This window comes from Zootoca vivipara, chromosome 9 (genome assembly GCF_965207765.1).
Source record: "Zootoca vivipara chromosome 9, rZooViv2.hap1.1, whole genome shotgun sequence".
Lineage (NCBI taxonomy): Eukaryota > Metazoa > Chordata > Lepidosauria > Squamata > Lacertidae > Zootoca > Zootoca vivipara.
In genome coordinates this window covers 7,181,371-7,202,896 of record NC_142592.1, presented here as the reverse complement: position 1 = coordinate 7,202,896, position 21,526 = coordinate 7,181,371, and the positions used below count along the sequence as shown (strand labels likewise).

Below are 21,526 nucleotides of genomic sequence, written 5' to 3'. Positions count from 1 at the left end.
GAAGATGAATGCACCAAAGTTAAATAGGCTTGCAAGTTGTGGGCTTGCTGTGTTTCTTTTTGCTCTTGGTTTTAATGTATATATGGGGAGGGGGTTGTCCGTCAGTTTATTTGTTGGTTAGTAGGTCACTTTGGATTTCCCTGGCCAAGATAAAGTGATAAGAAATGGAATTAATAATAACCTTAATGCTAGTACATTCACTGGGAAGCAACTGGTATACAGTATTCACTCTCAATCTCTACTAAACTCAGCTAATTTGCTGCCAAATTTGGCAACAAACTTCAGTTTGCTTATCAGCCCACTCGTATCTAATTTACACATGAACAATAAATATAATGTGAATAATTTAGATTTTAGCAAGTAATATGCATATCTTATTTTAGTATTACAATTAGAAATGATCAGACTTTAAAAATAGATACAAAGAGATAGCACAATGAAATTTGCAAGCAAGTAATTACAAGTGGGTTCTACTATAACTATACAGTGTGTGGCTTGTCATACGTCAGGAAAATTCCTGACTTCCTGGTTTTTGGTGTGGGTTTTTTTGTTTTTTTGTTTTTTTTGCCAAATCGAGAAAATGTCTAGGGAAACTCGGATGTATGGGAATGTGATGGAAAAAGCAGCAGAAACAGCCCTGAAAGCTGTTATGGGGGGTGTTTTCCCTAAAAAGCTTTTAAAAAAAATACTTTGTGAAATATGGCAACCCTAATACATTGCAGTGCAGTATGCTTCTGTTCAGGATTCCTGTTACTTCTTTACATTGCCCCTTCTATCTGGTTTTCCATTCTACACACCCCAAACAGGCCGTCTGAATTCCATAGGCACTTAGCATGCTTAGTTATAATTTGGGGGGGGGGGAGCTGAAAGGTATTTTTTTTTACTTCTGCAAAACTTGAGCCCCCCCCCTCCACACCTACTTATATTTCCCTCTTGTGTGTGGGTGCTGTTATTTTGGCTACGTAAGCCTAAACTGATGAAACAAAGTCTAAATGTCAGAAATAAGAGACAACATACCGTAATAACTCACTTGCGTTTCACTCTTGGGAGGCGCACATGATGTTCCTAAAAAGTATCCGATTCCAAGTAATGACTCTGCCTAGGCCTGCACATGTTCACACAGGAAAATGCTTGAGGCCTTTGCCCCTACATTCAACCCATGTACACAAGGAATAGATCATAACAGTACAATATTGAGAAAAGTGTTAACTCCTCTGTTACCTTTTAAAGCTACAATTAATTTTAGTGCATATTGCTGTCTTGTTTTATGATAGAACATATGTCTAAACACAGCAGGGGGGGATATAGCCAAATCTCCCCATTTTATTGTAGTCTGAAAACTTTTAAGCAATGTTGTTGTTGTTTTTAAACTGCTATTAGTTATTTTTTAAATCAATTTATAATCTTACTTAGGTCATAACATGGGAGCAGGCTTCTGATCTGTTGGCACCTCAAACTCTTACAAAACTGCAATGGATTACTTCATATTTCTGTTGCCTTTTTATCCAGTATTAAAATTTACTAGAATGATATTCACATGCTTTCTTGGAATTTTAAATAAAAATATATCAATACAATAGCGCTATCTAAATGCACAGATTAATGAAATGAAGGCCTCCAATTTGGTAATCCGAGGAAGCAATTTTAATCAAAATTAGTCATACACACAGGCAATCAGTTTGCTAATATAAACCAAAATAAATGCAGTCAGGATACAGTTATTTGCCCTGTTTTTCTTTTGTGAGAATAATTAGGCTACATGAGTCTTGTGATCATGAACTTAAATGGGAACAATGAATTCCAAAGAATGTGGCGCTGTGATTTTCATTCTGGCAAATATTTATCCATCTCAGGCTCTCTCTTTTTAAAATGCATATTTAGGTCCCCAGCTGAAACGTCACATTTGATGACATTTGCTGTAATGCAATAGGGTTGCCAATTTTGTTTTTCTAACAAGGCTCTTGACAGGCAGAAATTTCAGCTGAATTTTTCCCATTAACAGACATCCAAGGCATGCATTCCTGCCACGGGGAAAAAAGTTTTATTAATCCAATGACGTGTAGCAGCAACAATGAAGGCTTGATTTCCATTATTTTTGTTTGTTTTTTCTAGCTGGTGCTCCTTACAATGCCAAATATATAAGTAGACTTCCCCTAATATTATTACGGTACTAAAAACCAGAGACAGATCTTACTCATAAAGAAACTACAGTATATGGTAGTTTCTTTCCAGGAGTGTCACTTGATTAAAGAAATTGTACTGTGCAATTGTGTGCATGTCTTTGCAGAAATAAGTACCACTGAGTTAAACGGGGCTTACTCCCAGGTAAGTGTAATCCTATACACATTTACCTGGGAGTATGCTCCACCACTGAACTCAATAAGGTGTACTGTACTTCTAAGTAAGATATGTAGAGGACTAAACCATCAGGCTGAAAGCCTAACCATGTCTACTTGGAAGTAAGTGACTTTGAAGTTGTATTTTGTTGGTTGATTACATTTCATACAAGTAAAAGCAATAATTCTGAAGTCGAAAGCCTCATGTGCCTTCCTGAGAGCAAAAATCATAGAAGAGCCATTGCTTTCTGTAGGAAATAAATTTGCAGTTTGTTTGTTTTTGTTTGTTTTTAAATCAGCTACCTGATTAATAACTAATGAAACATTCGAAACAAAAAATAAAAAAAAATCTTTCCAGTGTAATATTGTAGCCCTAGTTTTAATGGGAACATTTGCTCTTCTTCCAAGATAGAACAGAATGAAATATCACAAGTTGAGTGGTGTTTAATATTTTCAATGGCTTCATATATTCTATTTTCACTATTACTCATCCATGTTAAGCCATCCTCTTAAATTGCACTTCTAAATTGCACTTTTGCCACTTAAATTTGATATTTTGTGTTCATAAAAGGGGGAAATCTACAATGTTGCCTGAGTAATGTAGAGCTTAACATCAGGCCCGGCTCTAGGTAGACCCCCAGTGGCGCAGGGCACCATGGCGCCGGCCCGCCAGAAAGGCGCCGCGAGCTGCGCCCGCCCACTGGCCGGTCCGCCGGTCCGCCGCGCAGCTGCGCCCACCCGCCCACCGCGCTGGGAAACGGGGCGGGAGGGCGCCAGAGAAATCGCGCTGTGCCTGCCCGCCCGCCCGCCGCTGCGCCCACCCGCCCACCACGCTGGGAAACGGGGCGGGAGGGCGCCGGAGAGATCTGGCGCACCACAGCGGCAGGGGCGTTTAAGACGGCCCTGCTTAACATATTGTTGCACGACCCCAGTCTCTGAGCAGTGTAAGATTCCTGGGGATTTCAGGCGTTCACCCAGTATGATGAAGGAGTTCACAGCATCTATACCCCAAAAAGGTCTTATTTCTCCCATAGCCGCAGCCCTGGATTCCAGCAGAAAAGCAAACGCTGTGCTCTGCCTATCCGCCTTTTACAACCTGCCACCTCTTCGCCCCTAGGAGACATCACAGCCAACTCTAAAATTCTGGCTTTGTCTTCTAGCTCATTTGCTTTCTGGCACAACCCCACTCTCTTTTTGGCTTTCCTAATGGTTCATCACCTTCCTTTTGTTTTCCTAATGGCCTGTCAACCCTGGCCATTTCCTGAACATGGGAGGCTGGGTTTGGGGATTATGAGTCTGGCGTCCAGACCCTGAGCCCTGAGCCCTGATTAGATTCTAACACAGGGGTAGGCAACCTAAGGCCAGTGGGCCGGATGCGGCCCAATCGCCTTCTCAATCCAGCTCACAGACAGTCCGGGAATCAGTGTTTGTACACGAGTAGAATGTGTCCTTTTTAAAAAATGCATCTCTGGGTTATTGGTGGGGCATGGGAATGCGTTCATTTTCCCCAAAAAAATATAGTCTGGCCCACCACATGGTCTGAGGGACAGTGGACCGGCCCACTGCTGAAAAAGGTTGCTGACCCCTGTTCTAACACCTACCGGGCCCCGGAATTTAAGGGGAGTCTGGGAACCATAAACTCATAAAAATAATATTGCAACAAAGATAGCTGCTGGCTTTTTTGTTCCTTTTCACATTCTGATATGACCAAAAGAAAGGTTGGGTCACAGCTATGCAGACAGGAATATGTTTAGCTTTCAGCAGCTCCTACTGAACCTCATTCAACTCTGTCCTTTTGCTATTGGAATATGTGGCATTGGAAGTACAGTTGTACCTTGGCTCCCAAACGCCTTGGGAGTCAGACATTCTGGCTCCCAAACGATCGAAAACCAGAAGTGAGTGTTCCAGTTTTCGAACATTCTTTTAGAAGCTGAACGTCTGACAGCATAGCTGCCAAGTTTTCCCTTTTCTCGCGAGGAAGCCTATTCAGCATAAGGGAAAATCCCTTAAAAAAAGGGATAACTTGGCAACTATGCTGACAGGGCTTCTGATTGGCTGCAGCAGCTTCTTGCAGCCAATCAGAAGCTGCACTTTGGAAGTCGAACGTTTCGGAAGTTGAACAGACTTCCGATGAATCTGACCTCGGCAATGTCTCTGTGTCTCTTCACAGATGCATCTTGATACAACAGGGCCACAACTGCAAGCCTCTGGCAGGTTTGTTGTGGCTTTTTTATTTTTTATTTTTAGATCACCAGAATTTTGGAGGCTGTTCACTAACTGTTAGCTGTAAATGTGTGTGCAGTTGGCTGCTCTGTCCCATTTGCCTTTGAGAGAAAGCGACTGAAAGCTACAATCCTATATCCACATAGGGTAGAGATTCAACCCAGTTTACAATAAAGGCACTATATAAAATTCACAGTTGCTGAAACAATATGAAAAATAAAACACAGCAATTATTTAAAATTAATGCTTATCCAAATGTTGCAATGCAATTTCCCAAACAATGTTTTAACATATATATTTATTTGGTGTGCATAAAATGCATACATTAGTGAAGATAACATATGGAAAATACATTATATAAGAAGAAACTGGTTGCAAAATTTTGCACTAAATTTGCACTAAAATGGCAGCATGAATTGTTGCATAAATGTGGTGAATGGTGTTATATAAAATTATATTGGGGGGGAGCAGGACACCATTATTAATGAACAGAGAGGGGTGACAGAATTTGACAGCTGCAACTACCCAGAATCCTGTTCAATGCCATCTTCCCCGTCTCCTCACCCCTCCTGCTAAGATGCGACCCTGCCTGAAGGAAGGCTTAAGGATCTGCATATGCACAACAGTTAGCATAAGCTCACACATTTCCCTTCTCCACCTTCCCCTCTGCCCCAGACTCCTTTAGATTATCACTACAGAACCTTTTGCCTTAAATTATGCTAGATTCTCTGTATTAGAATTGCTGTCTTATTCATGACGTATGCTAGGATCTCTCTGTATTAGAATTGCTGTTTTATGTCTCAGAACCTTTATATATCAGGACTACTAGCTTTTGCATAGAATTCTCTGTATTAGATATGTCTCCTGTAAAAGGAAATGCTGCATGAACCGTGTATGACCCCAGCCCACCTGAACCTTGCCCCATTGCCATCCTGATTCAAAAGACACATGGACAAAGATGGATTAACTGGGACAGTTTATTCAAACCTCCAGAAGTGTCACCTTTTACATAATCCCAGGGATCATCCTTGCGTGACCTGGGGGAAAACACCTGCCGGATGGACCCCAACCCCTCGGCAATCGCCAGGAACGGCACCACCTCAACTCCCATCTAGACTGATCAAACAAAGGGAAACCCATCAACAACGGGAGGAGAGCGATTGACATTTCACCATATGAAGAAATAGTCCTATCAACACCCAGTTAATCCCATCAGCACCCATTTTCCTTGTCTTTCCCGTCCCTCCCAGTCCAGGGATTTCCATGTGGTACAGAAGGGTATAAAAGGGAGATGCACCATTGGTTCCTTCCTACATTCTTTGAGGCAGGGACCCTACAGCTGTAGTTCTTTCTTTTCTGTAATAAAAGGATCAGTTTGTTTTTCCTGACAGCATCGTGTGGTCTCTGTCATTTCCCGGTGGAGCTGAACTTAGTGCAAATTTTGGAGCTTCCAACCCGCGTCTGTCCTTCCTAAAAGGCTGCGCATTTTAGGGGCAAATTTCCATATCAAGATCTTAAAATTTTAAAATCTTAAAATTCAAGATCTTAAAAATTAGAAACAGAAGCAAAATTGGCATTGCATCTTCTGAGTAATGTTTAGGACAAGGATGGGGAAGCTGTGGCTCTCCAGATGTTTCTGGACTACAATTTCCATCTTCCATGACCACTGACCCTGTTGACTGGGCCTGATGGGAGGTGGACACCAACAACTTCTCCTTTAGAGTTACACTTCTGGCCACCAAAACAAAATGGGATTTGATAATAGCAAGACATTCATTCGTAATTCATTCTTTCAGAGCATTTTCACCAATGTTTCTTGTGGGTTTATGGCTGTGAATATACACATTCTTTTATTTTATTTTTTTAAATCACACACTGACACCTGCTGGACAGGTAAAAAATAAATTTGCAGTTTCCTCCCTTATCTTTTAAAATCATCTATTTTTTTAGATTGGGGGTGTAAATAATGTTTGGGCATCTTACAACATTTGGGAGAGAATATTTAATGGTGCAACTGCCATTAATTTTAATTCCTATCATTTTTTTGTCTGATTTAAAGACTGTGTGTGGATGCTACACAATCCAGAGACTTTGTAACTATAGATTGCTTTTTAAAAACTGAAGTTTTAAATAAGTGTGGGTTGTATTCAACTTAGTGCCATGTAAAAGAAAGTTAGCACTGAACGTATTCCACGTTGTGGGTCACCTTGCGCAAGTTACAGTTCATTGTAGAGGGTTTGAATTGGTAAAGGATAGGAAAATAAAGGTAATTTAGCAACATGTCCAGAAGGACAAGCTCTTGCATTATGGTTCTGCCATCGGATCTAGAATTACAGATGAACAGGAGAAGTTCTAGTGGTAAGATTGCTTCTCATTTACAAACTTAAAAGAGTTGTGGTTTAGTAAGACAATCAGGTGTGATGCAAAACCTTTCCTATCAATGCAAGATTCCATACTTAAGAGCATAGCTGCCAAGTTATCCCTTTTTTACAGGGATTTTCCCTTATGCTGAATAGGCTTCCTCGCGAGAAAAGCGAAAACTTGGCAGCTATGCTTAAGAGTCATTGATATTACTCCTTAACACTTGATTGTTCGGTGTTATGCAATCTCCATGTAAGCTGCTTTTTAAAATTCTCCCATATATACAGAACTCCCTCTGCACCTTTTGGACTGTATCTACAGGTTTCCCCCTCTGTGTCAAATAACTGGGGTCAAATAAGTGTTGTTTACTTTTTATAATACATGGATAATACGTGGAAGATGGATCTCCCTCAGGAAGTTCTGCACTCTCCTTCCTTGGAGGTTTCTAAGCAGAGGTTGGACGTTCATCTGTCATGGATGCTTTAGCTGAGTTTCCTACTTTTTAAGGGGTTGCACTAGAAAGATGACCCTTGGGGTCCCTTCCAGCTCCACAATTCTATGTTTTTCCTGCTTCAACAATATTTCATTATGTTCCTATCATTTTATAAATTATAAAAATTATAAATAAAAAATGTTCTATTTACATTTAAATAGCTACCTTTCTACCAGTGCATGGGCATAGCCAGGAATTTTTGTTAGGGGGCAGACTTTTGTTGGGGGCAGAACCTCAGATATGTATTAATTTTTACTTATGGGGGCCACTGCCCCACTGACCCCCTTGACTACACCCATGGGGGGGCACAGGAAGGAACCATGGTCAGGCCACAATCAGATAAAGGTTGGAAAACACTGATACAGATCAACCTATATCTGCTTCCCCTTCAGCTCATTTGTATGACCACATAACTAAGTCATGAAAACATATAAAACAATAGACACTAAAGTCCTGAGAAACAAACTGATTATAACAATTTGTGGTTTTTTAAAAAAAAGTTTGTCAAAAGGGCAAGAAGCTTGTTGAACTATACAATATAATTAATATGGGGGGAATCAGTTTGATGAAATGGAAACCAATTAGTTTTCTATTAGTCTGGCAGAAATTTGGTAGCGGAACCAGGGTTTATCCTACTTAAAGAGATATTTTAGCATGTACAAGCAAGCCGTTTCAACTCTTTATATTATTTATATTTGCAGTTATGTGAAGATGATTGAGAAATGAGATGCTCTTAGGCATCCCAACTGTGGCCCTCCAGATGTTTTCGCCTACAACTCCCATGATCCCTAGCTAACAGGACCAGTGGTCGGGGAAGATGGGAATTGTAGTCCAAAACATCTGGAGGGCCGAAGTTTGGGGGTGCCTGTCCTACACAGTCACTGCCAGTTCATACTTCAATAGCATATATGTGCTTTTAGGATTTTGCCCTCACCCTATTTCACACAGAGAAGGTAGCTTTTGTAAAAGACTTCTCTTTCATGAACCTCCCAAAGACAGGAAGGGAAAAGAATAAAACATGGAAAATTATTGAGAAGCACTTCTGTGAATGTTCAGGATTAAGTGTACGAATTTTGCAGGAAATGTAGAAGCTGTTGGAGTTTGGGGGGATGGGGGGACATAAGGCCATATCCTTTTCATAGCAGTGATTCTGCCCAGCCATTTTAGATCAGAGAACCCTAATGTTTATAATTCAATTGTATTTGTGATATCAATAAGAATACTCTTAATATTCATCAATTGCTCAGATATAGTCCATTTTTTCTATAACTTGGAGAAGGGTATTGATCTACATATACAAATGAAAGTAATTATCACAAAGTCTGCTAACTCGGTGCAGATATTCAGAGAATGATGCAGATATTTCTGTTCTGATTTATCATGGCTGATGTTTGGACCAACCACTTCTGCATATTCCTTTAGCAGTTTCATTAGGGATTGCCTCCTTGCAATTCAGCAGGAATGCTAAATCACCTGAAAGGAGGTTTGTCATATGAGACTGGCTGTAATTCCTTTAATTATAAAGTAGGCTTAGATGGCATTCTCCAGAAGCTTTATTGAGATGGTTAATAGAGTTGCCAAAATGTTCTGCCTCCAAATCCAGCACCTTAACAGGAGCTCAGTCTGTAGATAATACCTAGAAGATACCTGTGCTGTGAAGAAATGTCACCTGCTGGTTTTTGCAGATCAAGCTGCTCTTAAATATATTGTTATATAAGGAAGTGATGCTTCTAATCAGTATCCTGCAATTCCTCTGGAAAGGTGCAAGAGGAAGTTTCAAGGCGAGTCCGATACTACCGTATCAATGTGAGTCAATTCAAGATGAGTAATTCAGGAAGTATTGGGAGGAAAGCAAACTAAGAAGCAGAAGGGCAAGAATTTGGAGGGAATAACCACCTCATGTACATAAGACAGAGTAGCTGAAAGCAATAATATCAGATACTGCAATCTTCAGCATAGTTACCCGGAAGAAAATTATACCAAAATCAGCATAATTTGTTTCTAGGTAATCCTGGTTTAGGATTAGTGCTAGAATCTGCACCCCCCCAAACAACAACAACAACAACAACAACAACAACAACAACAACAACATTGATTTGAATGGGCCCAGTATTTGCTAATTTTCTGGAAAGGTCCATCTGTTTTCTGAGGCTGCATCCACACTAGTGCGTTCATGCGTACCTGGGTCACTACAAAATAAAAAAATATCCTTCCAGTAGCACCTTAGAGACCAACTAAGGAATTTATTATTATTATTATTATTATTTTTACTGCGTCAGACCAACACGGCTACCTCCCTGTAACTAGTACCTGGGTCACTGTTTCTGTGGGATGTGATACATAAGTAGCAGTCAAGTACAACATTCCTTGTTTTCCTAGACATAGCTGTCAAGTTTTCCATTTTCTTGTGAGGAAGCCTATTCAGCATAAGGGTAGTCCTGTTTACGCACGTTCAGTGTGTGTGCATCCATGTATACGTGCATCGTGCTGAACCCAAAAGTGACCCAGAAACATCATAAAGACATCACTGAAGTGTCACTAAAAGTGTGGAATGGGGGGGGGGCAGAGGATTATGCATGATTTCATCCCTTGGGAGATGCATGAAGATCCCCCCCCCGCTTTATTGTACATATTGCTGCTGTTACTAAATATGTATTACATTTTATAGTTTCAGCAGTTTCCACATTGGAGTTTATTTCTGAAGTTCCTTTATTCAAGGATGGCTGTCTTGCGGTCAATCACAGAGTGTTCTGAGTCACTACAGAAGTTAATTGCTTTAATGTTATGTGAAAATGTCTTTGTTTAAGCTTTAACTGAGGTGTGACTCGGACAGTTATAAAATATTATTTGTATGACTGAGAATGTTGGTGGGGGTTTTTGGGTGGTAAGAAGAGGTTTATGGCTTTTAGAGTTTGTAGGAATTGTTTTAATTGTTTTTAGAATTTGTTCCATCTTATTTGCAATCCCACTCTACACCGTTTTGATGGCCTCGGGTTGTGAATGGGTTTATAAATTTGTGAAATAAATATCTCAATAGTAAAAGAAATCATCATTCCACAGGGTTGATTAAATCGATACCCACACCAAGTTTTTTGTCAGCCATCCCAAAGCCTTTATATTCATTGGAAGGTGGAATATTTGTGAAACCCTTTCATTCCTTAGCCTCTGGAAAGATCCCCAAAGAAGGTAAAAATAAGATACTTCCCTCAGACACATCAAGATTTTCCTGCGCAGAACCCACTGGAAATGGGGAGTGCAAAACTAAAGCACTCAAAAGTTGGGATTCCAAATAAAGTCAAGCTATGTTTATCAAAAGATGGTCCTTTTCTGAATTCCCCCCAGGATTTAAGATTTCAGAGATGCAAGAATAAGCACCCGAGTGATAGCTCCAAAAACCTGGGCAGAGTTTCTACCAGCAATACTGAGCACAGAGAAGGAGAATCATGGAGGACTCAAAGGGAAACTTGTTGAGTTCAGGGGTTCCAAGGCAGCTCTAGTCTTTGATTACAATGACTCAGGGTGATCCTGGAATGTGCACAAAAGAGAAACCACTGTCTTGTTCCTGTTGAAGATGGAGTTTGAAGATGTACTCAAAATCTTGGGACTCTTCATAGCTAGCCAATGGGAGGTCGCGTTCCTTTGATTAGATTAGGAACCGGAGAATGGGTAAATAATCCCTATTAATTACATTAAGAGGTCACTCCCAAGTGAATAGTGGGTGGGGACGTTTCCTTGTGCATTTCAATAGAGCGTTTCCACAAGGGCACTTTATCCCAATTTGCAAGATTCTTTCCAGACTTGTTGACCTTCCCAGACAAAAAGACAACCTTTTCAGCAAGGTACTCACATGAGCACACAAAATGGTGGTGGAATAGTGTTGCCCAGCAGCAAGTTATAACATTAATAAATTTGTTGATTTCTGCAGTGTGTGTGTGTGTGTGTGTGTGTTTGTGTTTTAAAGCATAGAATATTATAGATGTCAGATGATAAGCCAAATAGCAGCTTGCTCAGGACTATGAATTGCAAACAGGCAAAGTAGAGTTTTCCTTTGGGGCTGGTCCTACAGTCTTAACACTGTAAAGCACTTTAAGCCATTGCAGATTGATGGCAGTGGAAGAAGAAACTTGAACCATGATTTTTGACAGCAGCAGATGCTTCCAAATCCTTTGAGAAAGAGCAGTCTCTCTCCTGGAATTTCAGCAGCAGTGGGTTGTCTCCAACTAAGTTCTCTAACTTAGTTATGCCTATTAATTTCAGTGGGTCTGCCCAGAGTATGACAAATATTGGGTACAACCCGGTAATATAAAAGTCCACAAGGCCCCACCTTTTTCTTCAGTGCTAGTTCTCTACCCTGGGCAAGGGGACTGTAGAATTTTGGGCTCAGCCCTGGATGTAGACATAACAACATTTATATGCTATCTTTCTGGGATTGGATAGAAGACTCACACAGTTGTGTAATGATGTGTGCATTCAATAGCAAGTAGAATTTCACATTCAACACACGTGATGTAGACAAGAGGAATGGGCAAAGGGATGACTACAGCTCATGAGTGGAAGAAACCTCTCTGGAGCAATATCTCACCAACCTTTTCTCTGCCTATGACTACAATGAGAAAACATGTGTCTGCTAAGATTTTCCCTTCTGCACAAGTACGGTAATTAAAGCCATATACACACAAGTTACAGGTAGGTAGCCATGTTGGTCTGACGCAGTCAAAACAAAATTAAAAAAAATCCTTCCAGTAGCACCTTAGAGACCAACTAAGTTTGTCATAGGTATGAGCTTTCGTGTGCATGCACACTTCTTCAGATACACTGAAACAGAAGTGTGCATGCACACGAAAGCTCATACCTATGACAAACTTAGTTGGTCTCTAAGGTGCTACTGGAAGGATTTTGTTGTTGTTGTTTATATACACACAACTCCCCCTTGTTATATAATCCAACAGTTCCGAATGCTCACACACCAAGTTAACAATGTAATCTCATGACAAGGACCAATGTTCATCATTAAACCCTTGCATTTCTCAGGATGACCGCATACTGTACTACTAAAAAATCCACTTTTTTCTCTTCTGAAACATCCTCCCTGATAAAAAACTGAATGACTAGGGTTGCCAGACTCAATAGAGGACAGGACTTCTGTGCCTTTAATTGCCCTGCTCTCTTTTGAGTCTGGAAACCTTAAAGAGAAACCAGCAGACCCTTTCTTTAATTTCTAAGGTAGAGGATTATCTAAGAAAAGAGAATTTCAACATAGATCTGGTGATATGCCTATATTGAAAAGAAAACAGGGAAAAATTAATAACAATTATAAAAAATAGCAGTAGGAATTTAAGGGTAACTAAAAAGAAGCAAGAATCTGGTAAGCTTGGAAAATAAAGCGATGTATGGACAGTGGGAAGCTCTTTTTGTAATCTTCAATTTTTAATCTATAATTCTCTTTTTTATTTCTTTATCTTAGGATTTATAACCCAAATCTTAAGTCTGTAAGATATCTTACCTGTTAAACTATTATAGGTGTTGATTTTTGTTATATTATGTTATATTAATTTGTATTATTTATTATATTATTTGTTATGTTAAGTTCTAAGGCTATTGAAATGGAATAACATTTCAAGCTAGTGTCTATATGTTTTCTGTTTTTCTATATATATGTGTGTACATATATACATACATATATATAGCTTCCTTTTCTTCTTTCTTCCTATTTTTAATTTTCTGTTGTTGTTTGGAATATGATTTTCTTATATTTTGTTTGGCTTTGTTTTTGTTTTTTTGGTTAAATGAATTTTTTTGTAACCTGTGTTTGCATAATTGAAAAAAAGTTTATTTTAATAATACTGTAATAATAATAATAAGGTTTCCAGACTCCTCAAAAGAGAGCAGGGCAATTAAAGGCACAGAAGTCCTATCCTCTATTGAGTCTGGCAACCCTATGAATGACCCAGCTCTGCATGGGAACAGTGACCTAGTACTGACAACTGTATACCATGTGGCTGGGCTTCTGACCATACAGTTGTTTGATCATCTAGATTAATACATACACCGTCCAATCTTTTGTCTGCTACAAATGTGTTGTAAAAGTTGGGAGCTTTAGCAAGTGTTGGCACATTCCCAGGTGACTTAATGACCATTTGCCTTGGTAACCCATGTCTGATTATGTTGAGTGAGGGAGGTATTTACCCAAACTAGAGTCTTACAACCACAACTGTCCTTTAAGGAACAGCTTATCTTTTGTTTGCTTTTTCTTTCCATGGTTTTCAGATATCAAGCAGCAATCAAGACCCCCTTCTTTGGAGGTCTTTAAGCAGAGGCTTGACAGCCATATGTCAGGAATGCTTTGATGGTGTTTCCTGCTTGGCAGGGGGTTGGACTGGATGGCCCTTGTGGTCTCTTCCAACTCTATGATTCTATGATTCTACAGAAGTAAGCCCTATTGGACTTACTCCCAAGTAGGTATGTATGCATAGGGCTGGAGCTTTACTCATTGAACATAATGGAGATATTGAGTTGTAGCCAACTAAGTTTTACTCAGAGTAGACTCATGGAGATTAATGGACCCAATTAGTCATGTCCATTAATTTCAACGTGTCTATTCTGAGTAGCACTAACATTGATACGCAGAAGTAAATCCTATTGAATTCAATAGGGCTTACCCCCAGGTAAACTACATTAAGATTTAATCCTTAGTTCTGAGTAAACATGCACAGGTCATGCGGGCTATTTTTTGTTCCAAACCGTATTTTGATATAGTAGTTATCATGAGGTATTTTTAAATATTCATGGGGAATCTAGTCTGGTTCAAGTTTACTTATTTTTAATGGGAAACTGTTGCCATAACTATAACAGTATGGTTCTGAATAGAATATGAGAATGTGTGCATTATATATATTTCCAGTTGCAATCGAAATTATTCAACTCCCATTGCAAATTGAGTTTATTATCAAAATTTGCAAGACTTTCAGCTGTTTGCAATGAGCAAATCAAGCAAAAGCAATTGAAATAGCTCAACACAACGGATGCTTCAAGTGGTTTCCCCAAATTCTGCTGAAAATGGAACTTATATTGGCTTCTCCAGTCTCGCGATTATTCAACCCCTTAAATAGAATCTCTCACAGCAACACAAATGCAACAGGTGTTACCTCAAGCACACCTGATGTAACTAATCAAGAGCTTCTTTAGATGTGCTTCAGCTGCAACACATGAAATACCTGAGCTGGACACATCCAGGATTCAGATGTCAGAAGCAGGGAAAATCTGGCCATATGGAGCATGCATCCCCAAAGGACCAAGGGACTCATTTATCTGGCCCGCGGCAACCCCCGCCACCCGTTCCTACTGGCACAGTGCGTCTGCTCACTTCCGGGTCGCAGGAGCTCCAGAAATAGCTTGTACACATGCGCAAGCGTCATTTCCGGTGCACTTCTGGGTCAAAGGAGGCCCGTGCACATGCGCACAAGCTATTTTCAGTGCTCCTGTGACGCAGAAGTGCGCCAGAAATAGCGTGTGCACACGCGTATGGGCGTGCACTCCCCTGCCCTCTGCATGATTGGCGCTGCAGGCACCAGCCCAAAGTGCAGTAAGTTTGGTGGCCCCTGATATGAAATCTGACTACATGTCAGAAATATGGCTACAGTAAGTCAAGAGCAGCGTTAGAAACCGAGATATGAAAGCTGGGAGCTAAATGGCACCTTAAACCTAGGTTATGGGCGCAACAACGGAATGTCTAGGAATGTTCCTAGAGACACTGCTGGAAGCATAGTTCGCAAATTCAAAGTTAAAGGAACAGTGGTTGCACTACCTGGATGGGGCAGAAAAAGGAAGCTATCTGTGGAAGCAACCAGATTTCTGAGAAGGCGGGCTGGGAAAAGCCCTTGAGAGACTGCAAATGAGCTGCAGCCAGACTTGGAGGCAGCAGGCACTGAGGTTTCAGTGAACTCAGCAAGCCACAGACTAAAAACACATATGCCTTCCATGCCAGAACTCCAAGACGTACACCACTACTGACCCCAAAGCACAACAAAGTAAGTTCTAATATGCGCAAAATAATATAAATAAGCCACAGAAGTTTTGGGATTCTGTTCTGTGGAGCAATGGGGGGGGGGGAATTGGATTTTTTTCGGCCCCATGGATCAGTGTTATGTCTGGAGGAAGAAGAATGAAGCATACACTGAAAAGAATACAATGAAGAATGGTGGTGGCTCGGTGATGCTCTGGGGCAGCTTTGCACCCTCTGAGGCTCTGGCAGTGGAAACTTGCAGCACATAGAAAAAAGGGATTCATTGAAGTATCAGGAAATCCTAGGAGGAAATGTCATGCCATCTGCGGGGAAGCTGAAGCTTGGGTGTTATTGGACCTTCCAAAAGGACAATGATCCCAAGCATCCCTCAAATTCCACCAAGACTTGGTTGCAGAAGAAGTCCTGGAAGGTTCTACTACGGTGGCCATTTCAGTCACCTGACTTGAACCCCATAGAAAATCTCTGGTGGGATTTGAAGAAGGCGGTTGCAGAACACAAACCAAAGAATATTACTGAACTGGAGGCCATTGCTCATAAGGAATGAGCTAAGATTTCTCAGGAACGCTACCAGAAGCTGCTGTCTGTCTATGCATTGTGTTTGCAGTTGGTCATAGCAGAAAAAGGCTGCTCCACTAAGTACTAAAGAGGCTTGCCATGAAGGGGTTGAGTAATAGTGAGATTGTAGAAGCCAGGATAAATTCAAATTTCAGCTGAATTTGGGGGAACCACTTGAAGCATCTGTTGTGTTGAGCTATTTCAATTGCTTTTGTTTGATTTGCTCATTGCAAACAGCTGAAAGTCTGCAAATTTTGACAATAACCCTGATTTGCAACGGGGGTTGAACAATTTTGATAGCAACTGTATATAGTATATGCATATTTTTTTACTTGGAGGTGCAAAGTGAATACTATTTTAAGTTTTTCTTGCTTAAAAATTGTTTTCATTGTGCTAGTGTTGCATGCTCATTGTACATGCAAAATATGTGCATAATTTAGAATTGCACACAATAGGTGGCTTCACAGGCTTAAAAGCAATAATGACAGACATTTTTCTTACAAGAGAATGAATGACATCAAAGAGGGGAAATGTTTTATTGACCTGTTTGCTCATACTGTACTGGTAATGTTACTGTTCCAAACTTTAAAGTCAGCAAGAGCAGAAGAAACCATTTACATCCATAAAAACAAACAAGCCAGGAAATAGTGACATAACTCTGCAGCAATGCATGGAGGGATAGGCAGCATTTGAAATTTGCCAGGGGCCAGGTGTATTTTGCACCTGGTTATCAGCTACTTGTGACCAAGTGAAGATGCCTGGGCACCCGGATGGTGCCTGACATCTCCCCCATCTGGAGGTGCATTCCTGGGGATCTTTGGACTTGGACTGTTTTCACACACTAATACCCATCCTATAGAATTATATCCATTATATTTTATCTGTACAATCAGAATGAATTTCAGGAACTAAAAAGTCATAATGAAAAATACAAACCGTCTGGTCCAAAAAAAAATTCAAACCGTCTGGTCCAAAAATGGCAACCAGGCATCCCATTTTGGTGACTGTAACCCTGTTGTAAAGAGCCATTTGGCACCTACCTTATATATCTGAGTTTCTAAAACTGCGCCCAGAGTGGCTGGGGCAACCCAGTCAGATGGGTGGGGTACTACTGTTAGTACTACTACTACTACTACTAATAATAATAATAATAATAATAATAAATTACCCCCCTCTCAGGCCTCCCCCCACCAGCTCAAATGCAGTGCTCACTTGCCAAGCTTTGTGCTCCATTGAGTTGCATACAGACACACTGCACTTTTACCATATATGTTTTAAAACAAAAATACTGTATGCACTTTTATCAATTAAAAAAGAGCAGATTTGGAGTACAAATTCTGTCTTCTCTGCTAGTCCTGCCCCCTGGCCTGGCCTGGCCTGGCACCCAACCTAAGCTAAAGTAACATTTGTATATACATTTTTCCAACTGATTACAACAGACAGAGCTCGCATCCTGCCAAAACCAGAAAGTTCAGGTTGTGAGTCTACCTATCCCTCCATGAACTGCTGCACAGCTTTGTCACTATTTCCTGGCTTGTTTATTTATGTGCAATAATGTTTATGGACTAATTACATATGACACCTTTGGGCAAAGAACAACTACGGTATCAAAGATAATAAATAAGAAAATAGGTGTTTCCTGAAGAGCTCACCTGTCCGGAACCTATTGCCATTTGGTTTCATTAGATGAGAGGTGTTCTACTGTTCTTGGCCAATTATAATTTTCTAAACTTTTGTTACCTTTCCCTCTATCAGAGATGGGTAACTGTGAAACTCCAGAAGGTTCTGGCCCGGACTCCAGTTCCCATCATCCCTGTCCATTGGCCATGCTATTGGTCTGGAGGGCAGATTCTCCATCCTTGAAAGCCATCTCAGTTCTTCTCTGGTTCCTTTATGTAGCCCCCAAAGAGGACCAAGCAGAAGAGGGAGGTACCAGGTCCTCCTTATAGGTTTCCCAAAGGCATCTGGTTGGCACTGTGAGAACAGGATGCTGGGCTAGACACGGCAATCCCAAGGCAAAATGTCCCAAACAGCCTAATAGGGACTGAATGTGCTGAATAGCCCTGGAATGCTGACTGACTTGGGGTGTGTGGGTGACCCCAAAAAATGACGTAGCAGGGCAAACAGAATGGAGTATCACGGAAGGCATGATTGACTGACTGTGCCATTTTGGGGGCAGGCCCTCCTTACACTATCTACTTTTTAATCAATATTATTGTACCATTACATTTTCATGTTGGTAGAATGCCTACCATTGATGATGATGATGATGAAAGAACAGTTCATTAAAAAATAAAACTAAATAAAATTAAAAATGCAACATTTTAAATTTTGTTAGAGATTTTGATCATGTTGAGATTCTCCATTTTGCTGAGCCAGAAATGGGGCACAAGAACTTCTGGACATATGGTACTACTGAGGCAAACCAGCGAAGCAAACTTTACCTCAGGATGAGAACAGAAATCGCGCAGCAGCGGCGGGAGGCCCCATTAGCTAAAGTGGTACCTCAGGTTAAGAACAGTTTCAGGTTAAGAACGGACCTTCGGAACAAATTAAGTTCGTAACCAGAGGTACCACTGTAACATTGAATGCTTATAAGCTATGTTGTGGTTGTTTTTTAATACTGTTTAGTTCTTCCTATGTCTTAAGGGCAAGCTTTTGAATTTCAATGTGATTCGTGAAACACCTCCCCTACAACCAAAGAAATACAAAATGGCACCCATTTTTTCCCCACATTTTCTGGGAAACCATCACTGTTTGCTTCAAGGAAGTGGGGACCTGCTTTAAAGCCCTAGAAATTGAGATTATATGCAAGGAGGTCTTCTCTTCTTTTGTGGAACCAACAAATCCAAGAAGATGATGCCAGATTTGAGTGTTACGAAATCCCCTCATCCTAAACTCGGAAGCAAACCCCCTGGCCAAAGTATGTGCTTGAGCCTTGAGCCCACCAACTCAGTCTCTCCCAAGCAACACCCTCCCAGACGTTTCCGCGACGGCCACGCATCCCAACCGGGGCGAGGACGGGGCGGGCCTCCGCCGAGTGATGCCGTTCAAACGTGCCAATGGAAGGCCGCGGAGGCGTGTCAAGCGCGCCCTCCTCGCCAGGGGCTTTAAAAAGAGCACCATTTTGTGCCGGCTAGTCCGGGACGCGGCGGGATATCGATCTGCGTGGTCCGCCTTGGAGAGAAAAAAAAAAGAGAGAGCGAAGTTGCACCCCCCACGAGGAAAAAAAAAGAGCGAGAAGAAAGGGGGCGGAGGAGGAAAGCACCTCCTCCTCTTTGGGGAAGAAAGAGGCAGGAGGGCGGCGGAAGAGAGAAGCCGGAGCTGCTGCTCGCAAGTCTCTCGGCCGCAGTAGCTGCTCGACGGCAGGCGGCGGCGCTGGAGAGGCCCAGAGGGAGCCGGCGCAGCGGCGCGAGGAAAGCGATGAAGCCCCAAGGAGCTGCAGCCGCCGCCGCCAGCCATGGAGCCACCGCCGCTGCCGCCGTCAGCGCCTCGCCTGCTCCTCCAGGCGCCCCGGGCTCGGCGGCGGCTTCTTCGGCGGAGAAAGTCGTGCACTCCCGCTCGCAGGCGCTGTTCTTCGGCGGCGGCACGAAGGCGCTGGGCGACGCCTTCAAGCTTCTGGTGCCCAAGTCGACGGAGTTCATGAGCTCCGACGCCGAGCTGTGGAACTTCCTGTGCAGCCTCAAGCACGAGTTCTCGCCGGTCATCCTCCGCAGCAAGGACGTCTACGGCTACGCGTCGTGCCGAGCCTCCGTGCCGGACTTGTCCCGGGGCTTCGCGGCGACGGCGCAGGGCAGGAGGGAGCGGCCGTGGAGGAGAGCCGCTGCCAGGGGGAGGCGCCTGCGGGTCGCCGCCGGAGGAGGAGGCGCGAAGAGGGCGGCCAAGAAGCGCAGCAAAGAGGCAGCGGCGGCGCCCGAGGCTGCCCGCTGCGCTTCCGACGGGCGCCCAGAGCAGCAGCAGCAGCCGCCGCCGCGGGAGCAGCAGCAACGATCGGTTCCCGGCCCGGCAGCTCCGCCCTTGCCCGCGGGGACTCTCTTCGAGGGCAGGTCCCTTGAGAGCATCTGGCAGGCGGCCACCCCCCGCAAGCTGGACTCCTTCCCCTCCGTCAAAGTGCGCGGGAGCGTGTGGAACCGGCGCAGTTTGGAGACCACCCGGCGGAGGGCGCAGCGCCTCTTGGGGGTCGATCTGGCGCCCGTCGTGAGACTCCGCCGCTTGCCGCTGGTCGGGCGCAGAGGAGCGGGCGCCCCTTGAAGGAATCGCGGGTTGGATCCGCCACATGCACCGGGGATGGCGTGGCGGAGAACCGGGATTGTGGTGGTTTTTTTGGTGGCGGGAGTCTCCTCTCCTCGCCAGCCGCGACGTAGCGAACAAGCGAAGGGAGGTGCGTGGCAGTCACCTGTTTACAATTACTTTGGTCCGGATTGGGTCGTCCTTATTCAATGAACAGCACTTTAGGGCGACGTCTTGGGAGGATTGTCGCCCCTTTCCCAGCCCTCTTTCCCATCTGGACTGGGAGGCCGCCCCCAGCCCAGAGCTACAGGGGAGCCTTTTCTACTTACCTTTACCTTGATAACCTTTGGGCTGAGGAGAGGCAAGAGATGCAGTCTGGTTTCGAGTCACTTTTTCTTCCTTCCCATTGGGCTACCTCACTCAAGAATTTGGCGAAGAGATCACTTGGTTGCTTCCCTCCCCCTTTCCAAAGGATCTTTCCTATCACAATTTAATGCCAATTTCCCCCCATTAAGAAGTAGCCAATGGACTATTATGTATGACTTTTGTGCAATTGCACTAGATGCTCAGGGTTACTTGAATATGTTAAGTGTTTCCAGTTTCAGATAACGGGACTTAAGCTTTTGACCAAGGATGCTCAAGAAATGAAGACTTAATTAACAGCTCACAGCTTATTTGATGGTGCAAAAAAGTTTTGCTCCCTTTTTGTTTTGTACATGAGTTGGACTTTGTGATAAACTTTCAGTATAATAATGGTTGAATGTTTTGTATGTAATAAAGTTTTATAGTTGAAATTTAACTAGTATTTCTAATAGTTTCTAAAAATGAGAATTGTATTGGATACTTCATTTTATATAATCTTTACTTTAGAGAAGCTCTCAAGCTAAGTGAAAATCTAATAAAAGTGTAAAAGGAAGAATCTGCTTCTACAGTTTAATTTCTTGGGAAAGAATGTTTGGCCCTGGACTACAAGGTGTTAAGGTTCTTTGAAAGTGTTCAGGTTGACAAGTTCAGCAAGATGACTAAAATACAGGAGCAAGTAGGAATTTTAGATTGTTTGCTACCTTTAAAAAAAAACAATGTTGTGGCTATTCAGAATTGCTGTTCTGGTCGCCTTCTATTTCCCTTGATAACTGATTGGAAATACAAAAGCCATTGGTGAGTTTTGGCATTAAGGCAGTCCAGACAGAGTGCAGGGAACCTTCAGCCCTCCCAACTGTTGCTGAGCTACAACTCGCATCCCATCCCCAGCAAGCATTGCTAGTGACCAAGGATGCCGGGAGTTGCAGTTCAGCAAGGTCTGAA

At 42.5% G+C, this 21,526-nt stretch overlaps 1 protein-coding gene across 1 annotated transcript; it reads left to right on the top strand.

The window, feature by feature from the left end:
• The first annotated feature begins 18,328 nt into the window (after positions 1 to 18,328).
• On the top strand, positions 18,329 to 21,140 carry CCDC71L (coiled-coil domain containing 71 like). Its single transcript, XM_060279551.2, has one exon. It carries the CDS (start codon positions 19,415 to 19,417, stop codon positions 20,240 to 20,242), a length of 828 nt encoding a protein of 275 aa, XP_060135534.1. The 5' UTR covers positions 18,329 to 19,414; the 3' UTR covers positions 20,243 to 21,140.
• The last annotated feature ends 386 nt before the right edge of the window (positions 21,141 to 21,526 follow it).

Bases quoted from the DNA above. Each gene is read 5' to 3' on its own strand.
- CCDC71L (XM_060279551.2), top strand. From the start codon at position 19,415: ATGAAGCCCCAAGGAGCTGCAGCCGCCGCCGCCAGCCATGGAGCCACC.